The sequence below is a fragment of the Lactuca sativa genome, chromosome 8 (assembly GCF_002870075.4).
Source record: "Lactuca sativa cultivar Salinas chromosome 8, Lsat_Salinas_v11, whole genome shotgun sequence".
Lineage (NCBI taxonomy): Eukaryota > Viridiplantae > Streptophyta > Magnoliopsida > Asterales > Asteraceae > Lactuca > Lactuca sativa.
This window is the reverse complement of record NC_056630.2, coordinates 107,529,751-107,542,208: the sequence shown is the minus strand read 5'-3', so window position 1 is coordinate 107,542,208 and position 12,458 is coordinate 107,529,751. Positions and strand designations below refer to the sequence as shown.

Genomic DNA, 12,458 nt, shown 5'->3' with positions numbered 1-12,458 from the left:
GGTATTATCTTGTGAACCGAACCTTGGCTTTCGGTTGTTGCGAGATTCAGGCTTTCCTACAGGATTGTTTTCATACTTCAGATTCTTGTCTTGGTGTGAGAAGTATGCATTCTGAGATTGCCAGAATTGTTTCCTTTCCGAAAGGTTCTTCCTGTATCGTTGGTTCCTTTCTATCTTCTTATTCCTTATCTGCCTTGGTTGATGATGAACATTCGCTTTCGTTTTTGGTTTCTCCTTGGCTGGTGCCTTTTGAACTGTAGGAGTTTTGCTTTGAGCCGAGGGAGCAGAGGGAATGTCTGAAGAAGTTCCACTTTGAGCTGAGGGAGTGGAGGGAATGTCTGAAGAAGTTCCACTTTGAGCTGAGGGAGTGGAGGGAATGTCTGAATTTGCCGAACGATCATCCTCCTGAGGAATATCTTTCGTACCACTGGTGCTTGCCTCACTGAAATTATCAGGCTTATTCAAGGGTTTAGGTATGTATCTCCCTTTTCTCATCCAGGAGGTTCTTTCAGATAGGCCAACGGTTTCGTTTCCATTATCTATTGGAGCTTCCCAGAAGTACTCATCACAGCCATCAGCATTGTCTTCGTGAGCTTTTCATGGGAACGGGAACAGTAAGAGAGACGTCAACTAGATATGTTCGTTTTATTAGAGTCGTTTCATCTTTCTTTTTAATGGTAAAAACTTTTATTTTGTTAGGATTGGGTGCGTTCGGTTTGGACTCTGGTTTGGATTCATTGACCTTCTGCTTGTCCTTCTGTACAGCCGACGGATGAGAACGGACAGAATTTGCTTTAGAGCAAGATGGAGATGAATTGGTAGAAGAATTAGAAGAAGCAGAGGAAGTGGGTTTAGATGGAGATGGCTTCTTGACTAGAGACTCTAGGCGACCCTTTTGCTTTTGATCATTGGAGGGACTGACCTTAGAGTTTTGTTCTCTTTTGACTTCAGAACCGAACCTTTGCTTTCGGTTGAAGTCCGTCTTGGAACGGAACCTTTGCCTTCGGTTGGTATTATCTTGTGAACCGAACCTTGGCTTTCGGTTGTTGTGAGATTCAGGCTTTCCTACAGGATTGTTTTCATACTTCAGATTCTTGTCTTGGTGTGAGAAGTATGCATTCTGAGATTGCCAGAATTGTTTCCTTTCCAAAAGGTTCTTCCTGTATCGTTGGTTCCTTTCTATCTTCTAATTCCTTATCTGCCTTGGTTGATGATGAACATTCGCTTTCGTTTTTGGTTTCTCCTTGGCTGGTTCCTTTTGAACTGTAGGAGTTTTGCTTTGAGCCGAGGGAGCAGAGGGAATGTCTGAAGAAGTTCCACTTTGAGCTGAGGGAGTGGAGGGAATGTCTGAAGAAGTTCCACTTTGAGCTGAGGGAGTGGAGGGAATGTCTGAATTTGCCGAACGATCATCCTCCTGAGGAATATCTTTCGTACCAGTGGTGCTTGGCTCACTGAAATTATCAGGCTTATTCAAGGGTTCAGATATGTATCTCCCTTTTCTCATCCAGGAGGTTCTTTCAGATAGGCCAACGGTTTCGTTTCCATTATCTATTGGAGCTTCCCAGAAGTACTCATCACAGCCATCAGCATTGTCTTCGTTTACAATATCTGTGAGCTCAGCTGTTTGATGTTCGGTTACTCCAGTCACCTTGTATACTTGATTCGGAGTGGTCCTGACCTTTTGATATACAACTGCTTTCTCAATTAAAATCGGGGACTTTTGTTGGGACAAACGAGCGAACTCCACTGAATTTTCAGAAATAAGATTCTTGTGGTTTTCAGGTTCGTTTTTAATAAATTCCGAGCAGTCAACCGTGTCCTCTACAGAAATTTCACTCATGTTTTCGTCCTCGTCGAGCTCAGATGCATTTTCAACATCAATTTTGTTTTCTGAGCTAACGTTGGCGTTTAAAGAGTCAAAATTTTGTATGGTTTCGGTTCTCAGTTTAAGTCTATCATTTTCATCCAAAAGATTTTTAAGCATGTCCTTGTGGTCCTTGGATTTAATGAAGGACTCAATTTTGTCCAGTCCATACATGTAGGTCGGATTGACATCATCAGACGATATCACACTCTCACAATTATAGGCTTCGGCATCGATTTCATCCTCCTTAAACTCTAGGAAGGGCAAAATCATGCGATGGATCTTTTGGCCTATTTCACAATCTAAGTGAAGCTGAGTAATATTAGTATATAGACGTTTAGCAATTAAACAAAAAACATTTCGTTGTTTCAACAATTTCAAATTATCTCTTTGCAAATAAATGTTTTCGTCTTTAACTTTAACTAATTCCGACTCCTTTAACTCGATCCACATTCTCCGCTCCTCACTCTTCGACGCCACCCTGCTTAATTGATCGGTTAGGTTAGAATTGGTGACTCGAGTCTGAGTTAAGCTACTATCTAGATGAGAAATTCTTGTATTAACATTTTTTAGTTCTTTCTCATATGAGGATGGTGGTACTTTAGATGAAATAAAAACAGATTGTACCTTCTTTATCAATTCATCGAGCTCATTGAACTGCTGGCTCAGTGGTTTGGCCGTAAAGCACATGTCCTCCTGCACCTTCGGTCCATCGCTTCCACCATCGGTGTTGTATCCCCTCATTTGAGATACGTCAGTCACCATGAAGCATCTTCCTCCACTGCTTTCCTCCTTAGCCACATAAGCCTTTCCATGGGTAGGCCTCCTCACTTCATCGTCTTCTGAGTCGGTAGACCAAACTTCCGTGCTACCGAACTCATCATCATTAACCGAACCCTGCACAATAAGAGCATTAATAGAAGGGTTAGCGGTAGACTTCTTCTTTTTCAACTCATCCAGTCTCTTCTGTAACACAGCTTCCTCATCATTTCCATCGTCTTTTTCAGCCATCTTCTTAAGGACACAGTCCTTAGCATAGTGGTTTTTCCCACCACAGTAGAAACAGCTTACTCCGGAATCGCCATCCACCTTCGGTTCTTTCTTGGGCTCCTCAGCCTTCGGTTCATTGTTCACCTTTTCAGAGCTGTAACTCCCCTGCCAGTTTCGGTTTTTTGTTGCTGGGGAATCTCTTCTTTATGAACCTCTTGGGATTGGACACCATCATGGCATAATCCTCAGACGTGAGGTCACATTCCTCCAAGTTGAGGTCTTCATCCTCCATCACAGCTTTACTTTTAGATAGGAGGGCCAACGAACCAAGACTTGAAACGACGTTCTTCTCTTGCAGCACAATCTTCTCCTGGGACTTGAGAATACCCACCAGTTTCGCCAAAGAGTATGATTTAAACTGCTCATGGGCTTTGACTGTGGAAACCACTGCTCTCCATTCAGACCTTAATCCATTCAAGAAAGTAACCTTTTGTTCGATAAGCTTCCTTTCAATATCGTGTTTGATCATCTTGCTGAGAAGATGATTGAAGCGATCGAACGTCTGGGTCACCGATTCTTCGACCCCTTGCCTGAATTCTCCAAACTCAGATAGAAGCAAGGTTTGGATAGAATGTTCAAGATCCTCGTCTGTAGAATACAGTTCACGAAGTCTATCCCATACTTCCTTTGCCGTCGTACATGAGCTAACCAATCTGAATGTGTCGGACTGAAGGGCGAATCTGATCAACCTTAACGCCTTAATATTACACTGGAATTTGTCCTTTTCATCTTGTGCAATATCCTTCACATCCTTCAGCAGATCGTTGTACTCCTTTTGCGTCTTAATGATTCTGGACGTTGCTGAATGAGAAAACGGTCCATTGATGATAGCTTCCCATATGAGGTACCCATTATCCTCCGATCCAATCACGTAGTCTTCGAAGTGATGCGCCCATACTTCATAGTCATGGGTGTATAAGATTGGAATCTTTGTCGTCGAACCGATGCTGTTGGAAATATTAATAGGATTTGATTGCGTCTCGTCCATTATGATCGTAAAAACCTGTTCAAAGATCAGACTTGTAATAACTCAGATTAGGGCAAAACAATAAATATCAAGATACGTCAATAATGAGATGACGGCTCAATAAATAATATTAATTGCGGAAAAACCCTAATGGAAATCTTTTTCACAGTAAAGATGTGTATCGATTACACAGCCTCCTGCTCTGATACCAATTGATGGGATTAAAATAACCTTTAATCAATGAAGATCGATTAGATCTTGAACAAGTATATAAATATAAAACAGTAAGAACTCAATAAAAAGAACAAGACAAGATTGAATCAAACGAGTCGAATGATTAAAACAAAATCCTCAGAAGAGCTCGATTAAGAACATCAACTGTAGAGGATTGGTAGGTTACAAGAACGATTAAAGAAACCTTGAAATTACTATCGTTAAGCTCTCTATCGTTATTCTCTAAATCGTTAACCTAATATGCATGCAAGCATTAACTTATATACAATACATAAAAGGCTCTCGGTTGGACAGGCCCAAACCGGAGTGTACATGGCTAAACTATCGAGCCCAAAAGACGCAACATCAAAATGATCTTCAGCCCAACAAAGACTATTGTCGATCAACTTGCTAATGTTGACAACTCAATTTCTTGAAAAGAAAACAGTCATCCCACTGACGAAGGGGAAAAGGACACTATCGCCACCATCATCTTGTTGAAGAAACTAGCCAGGCCAAACCCAAGCATATACACTAAGGTCCCGTTTGATAGTTGTTGTTTAGGAAAGTGCTCTGTGAGAAAGTGCTGTCTGAGAAAGTTTTCCGACTGGGAAAGAAACAATGTTTGATTGTACATCTGACTGATTGTGCTAAATAATGAAAAATAACCATATTACCTTGTTGTTCTATACTGTGATGGATGGAGTTGTTGAATAATTTTAAAAACATACAAACTGCCATAAAAAATCAAAATTACACAATAACCATTTAAAAATGCTAATACAAATTGTCATACAAAGTAATTAAACATAAATCAATTTAAATCCAAATAGAATGTTGATTAAGTTGTTTTTAGTTTATTGTTTTTCAAGTTGATGTTACATTGTTATTCTTTATAACCATTTTAGTTTATTTTTTTATAACCCAACGTGTTATTCTTAACCCGGTTATGTCTGATAATGGTGGAATGGATGTGATTTTTAAAATAAATTAAGATGGTGGTGGTATTGTTCAAAAAATAAAATGAATTAAAAAAACTAACTAAAAGAAATTAATAATTCAATAAAGTAATATTTATTTATATATAAATATTATATATTATAAATAATATTTTTTTATATATAATAATTCCAAAAAAAAAATTAAAAAAATAATAATCCAAGAAAGAAAGATGCGAGGTTTGGGCTATAATTGTTTTTTCGCCCATTTCCGCCAGAAAAATATGGTTTTGTAGCTTTTTAAGAAAAACATATTTTACCGGAAAATACATTTTTTTGTGCAAATCAAAGAGTCTTTCCAGTCTGTTCAACCAGAAAGATCTGTTTTGACCTGAAAATATATCTAAACGAGGCCTAAGCCAAACATGGCCTTAGAAACTTTTTATTTCTATTTTTTTATGAAGACAAAAAAAAAGGTTAATTCAAAGAAGAATCACTTACACTAGTGATTTATATGGGAAAAGAGAAAAAATAAACAAAAAACAAAAAATGGAGATATAGCCAAGGCCAAACCAAAAACACTACTTTGTCATCAAAGTAACAAAAAGTAGCTACAATCATCATTACACGGTACCCCTATAGTAAATGCATCCAAGAAAGAAGGAGTGAAAGTATGAAACACATTCCTAGACGAGAACTGCAACATAAACTATAACTAAAGGACACACAATGAACCGGAAGAAACCATTAAATATCTCAACTGCAAATGTAAAATTGAAAATAAGTTTAAAATCTACAGAAAAACCAAAGCAAGATCACAACTTATTAATATCAAGCAAATTAAACCATAGGATACTAGAAGTTAAATTCCTAAATCATCCCCATCTCCAAAAAAGTATACTATTTCCACTTGGAAGACAACTGGAACTACCAATCAACATCTAGAGGGGAATACTTGATTTACCTGCGAACCACTGATTCAGAGAAATGATTCACTGGCAAAAGCTTGCTGCTAAAGTGATCAATAAAAAGAAATAAACTTTGCCGCAACAAATGTTCTTGAATGCCTTTTTCTTCAGTTTCCACTTAATGAGGGATATATAAGGCTTTTGGTATATATTTTAATTTGTTCTGCAGAAACAGGAGAAGTGTTCCATTCTTCCCTTGAATGCACATAGCGAGATCATTTGGATCCTCGATGCCTTTGAAAGCGATCCCACACGTGTACTAAATTCAAAGATATTTTCAAGCTTTCTGTTATTCTTGCAAGATCAAGAGTTAGGCCTACGAAGTGGAATTTCATTTTGAAGGAGTTATAAATGGGGTTCAGAATATATATATAGACTGTTTACTGTAATGCTACTCAAAATTTCGATCTACGTACTATAGGACTAGCTTAGATCAAGTGTGCAGATAATTTCCCTTATATAGAAGAAGGATTATTGATTCTATGGCTGAATACTTGGTGGTAGACGCTTGGAGAAATCAAGATCAGTTTCAGTTTGAATAAAACCGTTCTAATTCACGAGGTGATCTAAATGAATGAAAGGTTTGGAGTTGAGTGGTGTTGGTAGTATTTTGCAGTTCCAAAGGCATTCCCGGCTGCGACAAGCTGATACTGTTTGATTGCCCAAATTGATCAAATGATGAAGCTTCTTCAGGCCAGTTGGAAGGCCAAGAACTTGTTGACAGAAGAGAGAAAGCATGCCTGACATCTCCAGATAGCATGGAATTAGGAGTTGCATCGATACCTGTTACAGTTTACCAAGGAAAAAACAGTTTATCATTATATTCATCATGTAATTAAGTGATACACGGAACTCAAGAACCCATGTGGATGAAGCTCGATCTTTATTCTTTCGTGTAGTGAGGAAATAAATAATCATGGATTTGAACTTCTGGATGAAGGAAGGAAATATTATAATTGCATGTTTTAGAACAATCCAAAATAGAAAGCTTGGCATTATTTCCGTACGTAGGTATATCATTTTGTCCCTTCTCTCATTAACGTGTAAAATCCCATACTTCCATCCAATGTAATTAAATGATTATTAGTGAAGAAAGTTGTTAGGTCAAGATTAGATTGAACAACAAGGTAGTACCAGAGGTCTCTGAAACTGAAACATATGGTAAAAAATCAAATATTTTTTTTTTCAGAAAAAAAGGAGAAAGCCAGAAAATCTGAAAAAGTTTGCGAGAAAACTGCCGATTCAGACTCATATTACTGGCAACATTATTACAATACGGAACTGGATCTTAATGGTATGCTTCATATTCAAAGGTTGTAATTAATGACAACAATTCATCTATGTTCATAAGTTGCGTACATACCATTATGACTCATGCTCCTAGGCATAAATCTCTCAGAACCGAAGTGTAAGGCACCATTGGGTGGCAAGACATCAACCCCTCCGCCTTTTGCAAGACCCAGGAAAGACTCTTCCCCTTTAAAGTCGCAAGAACTTTCAGGTGGTGCTGAATCACGACGAGGTATTGAAGCCCTATTTAGAAGGAAATTCATCTGTGGCCTTCTATCTGTAAGTTAGAACAACAATATCGAAAGATCTGAGTGAAGATGAATGAAACAAATCTTACATTCATCATTTGTGCGAAGTCCAGTGTTAATGAAAATTGGTGCTACTAGATATTTTTCTGGTTTCGAGGAATACCAGATGACATTGAAGAGGACAACCGTGTGGAGCTGAATTGGATCTCTTCTGACTGTGGCCTGCGCCGCCTTGCATTGTGTGCAGAAAGGCGTCGACGACAGCTTCGCTTTCTATCATCAAACTCTGACAGATCATGGAACCTGCAAGATCATCATCATATAGATCGATTTATTATTTAGGTTTTAGAATAAGTAAATATATGAATTACTTGATTAATGAATGTAACTTTCCTGCTACATTGTTGACAAAATCGACGTTCCATCCCAGCTACAATGACTTTTGGGCTTTTGGAATGATTTGCACAGATCCTATGCCGGCGATGGTAGTCTTTGGAAGATGAAAGGTCAAGGTTGCATCCTTCGACTTGACAACGTGGGGACTGAGAGCTTAGGTAAGATGCTCTAGATCTCTTTATCATGGGAGACGAGGTAGGAAACAAGGAGACAGAGGTTGTAGCCATCTTGCTACTACTGATAGAAGTGCTTGCATGCCTTCCAAGCTTTAAACCAATCATGGCTTCACCGGATAACACTGATGCTTCTTCTACCATGTTAGAGAAGCTCCCATTCTCCCCTATCCAAGAAGAATCATCCTTGTCTAAGAAATCTCTTGGTAAATCATCAAACCCTCTAAAAGTACTCTTGATTGTCTCTTTAGACGAAGAATCTGCAGAAGCTGAGAAGGAGAAATCCACATTATCGACGACGACATTTTCTTGGCTTTCATGGCTGGAAAATTGCAAATTCTTGGCAACTTCAATCTCCTTGCTGCTGTACATGGCTAAGTTTTCCCAGTCCCATTCTGAAGGAGTATTCAAGTTCCAGTCCATGAGAGAAACAAACCTCACCAATAATATCGAAATGCTAAGAGTTCCATTTTTAAACACTGAATCCAGCCTGTCATGAAGTACGTACAAGTTTCTTTATACACGAAAAAGGATACCAGATTACATGTTTCGTTATGTAATAATTATGAGATAAACTAACCTTCAGCTGGAGATCATGGAATGATCCAAGATTACTGGAAGTCTTTTATTTGAGCATTGAAATATAAAGGTAGGTGGAAAATAGATTTGGTCTTCCCTTCAAAACAACAAAAAAAAGATAGTTTCCTCCTGAGGCAAGAAGAGACCCGGACAATATATGAAAATGCTGATGAAAACACCATATGAGAAAGCTAGCAATCATATAAAAACAGCATGCACCAACAGACAGCAGTGTCCCCACTCTTGTATTAAAGAAGTTGCTTTCGGCTCATTAGTCGCTCTATCAGTTACATCACCAAAAAAATAACAAAGGGTGCACGTAACTCGTTTTTAGGTTCGAGTTTTGGATTAGCCGATAAATCTAATTAGTTTTTTGTTGTTAGAAAGTGAAGAAGATCAGGCATATATTCATATTCAAGAGGAGAAGTATTATTAAATTCTCTTTTGTGGAATCACAACCTTTCATCTATATTAAGTAGATATACTTCGCTCCTATTTATAAACGAGTATCAGCTCTAATCAACTAACCACCACTATCAGTAGCTAGACCTCATCGGTCATTGAGATACCAACTACTAGCTTGACATGCTAACTAGTGCCCATAAGTAAATGATCAAGATGTGTGTGTGTGTGTGTGTGAGAGAGAGAGAGAGAGAGAGAGAGAGAGAGAGAGAGAGAGAGAGAGAGAGAGAGAGAGAGAGAGAGAGAGAGAGAGAGAGAGAGAGAGAGAGAGAGAGAGAGAGAGGTAATGTTCCTTTAATATTTCTTGACAAAATGATTCAGACTCTCAGGAGTATAAAGGACTCAAATGTACAACTAAACTAACTGTAGTTCTAACTTAATTATGATTGAGTTAACTACTAACCTTACTCTTAGCTATTAGCCATCTCTAACTGACTAACTGAATCTCTATGTTAACATCCCCCTCAAGTGTATCATTGGGAAGAATCAAAAGCTTTGTATGAAATAGTTGAAATTCAAAGTCGGTCGGTAAACCTTTGGTAAGAATATATGCAAATCAAGAGTCTGTATGAACACATCGAACCACAAAAGTGTTGTTTAAAAATATATATGCAAATCAGGATATGTTTGCATCTTTGATGAAAAATGTGATTTGTTGCAAGATACATATCCCAAATATTATACACCAACGTGTTGTTGAACTAGATAATGAAAACTTGAATTCACGAAGTATAGAAATAAACCATCTAATCTGTAGCTGTATGCGCAAGAGAACGATACCCAACTTTCATACTAGATCTTGCAAGTGTGTTTTGTTTCTTGGAACTCCAACTAATAAGATTTAGACAAAGAAAACACAATAAGCATTTGTAGGTCGGTGATACGTAATATTGCTACACCTATTAGTTTACCAACTATTTAACTAACTATTACGATTTAAGGCAGCGTATCCTCTCGAAAATAATATAACACTAACAGTCGGGTATGATCATAGCGAATAAATTTAATTAACCAATTTAAGTACTATAAATTAACCTAAAAACAAGCAAAAGCTTAATTGTTTTTTTGCAAGTTCAGACAAACTTAATCTCTTAACTAACGATTTCAATCAATTACTAAAAACTCTTCCATTTAGTTTGAATCCACTTCTCCTCTATAGTTAGTTATTAATTATGGATTATTAATGTTGGTTATCTAATATTATTTTATTAGCAATTTAAGTCTAAATTTACAAATGTTTTCAATAATTCATGTAAAACTATGTATGATCATATACTAACAAACACAAAATTAATTATAAGATGTAGATAAACTATGCAAGATTGATCTAAATAAACACAATTTTGGTCATAATTTATATTGTCCAACACAACTAAATTAGTTACTTTTATCACTTATCTAAGATTGGGTTGATCCTAGCTCTAACAATTTAATGGTCACTAAACTATTAGGTAACAAGTTCATGTAATTTAATGTTCAATAAACTACACAGAACCTGAATTCAAGCAATCAAAATAGCAAATATTAACATGCTACGTAGAGATAATCAAGCACAAACTCATAACCAACAATTAAAATCCATAATTCATTAAACTAAAACATAGAGTTTAAGCTTCATCTAGCTAAACGGAAGCAACTGGATTTTGCTACTCATGACTGATAACACAAACACAAATCCAATACTAAAAGACATAATCATAGTGTACCAAACTAGGATGATGAATTTGATCTTCAACCTCTCGATCTTCAGTTAAATCTCCTTACTAGAATGTTTACTCTTTGTTTTTCTGAACAATTCTTCTCCAGAAATCTCTCTGAAAATCTTCCAAGCCTCCTCAAACTGTGAAAGTGAATGAGTATTTATAGTTTTGGGAATTTTCACACTTCACGACGTGAACAAGGATTTCATGTCGTGTATTTGAGATAAATCCTTATCGGGAAAGGACTCTGACTTCCCGTGCACTTATCTTCTAGAACACTCACTCCATGTCGTGATTACGAAGGCCACGTTGTGATTTGAGCTTTTCACAGGGCTTTTTCTTCTTTTTCTTCTTCAATTCTCCAAAATTCCACTTCTTATCAATTATGGTCCTTATTCTTCAAGATTGTTCCTTTTGGCTGAAAAATATAATTTAATCTCATAGGTATCATATATCTTTGCAAATAAACAAAATATAAATACAATATATTAAAATATTGTCTAAAAATGTGTATAAATATGACAATATCAAATATCCCACACTCATCCTTTGCTTGTCCTCAAGCAAAACTAGCTAATTTATTTTAAGTCAAACTTCCATTTCCAACATCACATAAGACAATCCATTTTGAACTTAGTCACTATACCAAGACCTCAATGTGTTTATTTGTGTCTAAAATCCTAACAACTTCTCAATCCTAAATACTCACAATCCTAATGAACCTTACACCTTAGCTTATACGACACTCATTTCTGCAACCCTCTGAATCCATCCTCAGAAATCTGTTTATAAGTTCCAGTCAAGTATGGCAAGACCAGTCAAGACTTGAAGATGAAGATCAACAAAGTACTTCAAGTATTAAATATGAGAGTATAAGTATAATCAAGGTAAAGACAATAAATGAACACAAGGAATGTTTGAAGGAATGATTTGAGAGAAAGGTGCAAGTGAAGTAAATGTGAAAATATCTATCTATGGTTGAACAATCTATTATATATTCTTGTCATTAAATACTCCTTATATAGGAGAAATAGATAAATCGAATAAGCCAAGTTACTTACATAGGACCAGATAAAGTGGTTAGTTCTAACACTTCTGATTATCCAATTTGACAAAATAAACTAAGTCCTATGAACTGTTACATCAAGAAAAAGACAAGAATAATAACTGAAACATGGAAAGATAATATCTGAAAAAAAAAACTTCTTCACTTCATACAAAATCTCCACTCCGGACACCAATATCACTTTGGACCACAGACTGACTCCGGACCATATTTCATTTTGGAACTAAGACTAATTTCGTAACAACAAAGGGTTAGTGATTGCTAGAGGTTCACTTTCAGGTTCCAACAATCTCCCTTAAGTGAACTTAGCAATCTAATCAGCTTAGCTCAAATCTTCCTTGATGAACACGTATGATGTGTACAACCATTCTCTGAATCCAATGTACCATTGCAGATGACTTATGAACTTTGTCTTTACATGCTCCGGTGCTTCGGACTTTGATGCTCGACTAATGAACTTCTGAAGTGCCTTGGTGGGAACCAGGTGTTTTTCTAGGACTCGGAAGAAATCCTTCTGATTTGTTTTTCTTTAGATATAGACAAA

At 36.8% G+C, this 12,458-nt stretch overlaps 1 protein-coding gene across 1 annotated transcript; it reads right to left on the bottom strand.

The window, feature by feature from the left end:
• Positions 1-4,215: 4,215 nt before the first annotated feature.
• LOC111880213 (squamosa promoter-binding-like protein 3) lies at positions 4,216-9,319 on the bottom strand. Its single transcript, XM_042897475.2, has 5 exons — positions 8,688-9,319; positions 7,936-8,597; positions 7,702-7,845; positions 7,364-7,567; positions 4,216-6,783 (listed from the first exon to the last, which is right to left on the bottom strand). The coding sequence occupies exons 2-5, from the start codon at positions 8,528-8,530 to the stop codon at positions 6,530-6,532; spliced, it is 1,197 nt and encodes a 398-aa protein (XP_042753409.1). The 5' UTR covers positions 8,531-8,597; positions 8,688-9,319; the 3' UTR covers positions 4,216-6,529.
• Between the last annotated feature and the right edge of the window lie 3,139 nt (positions 9,320-12,458).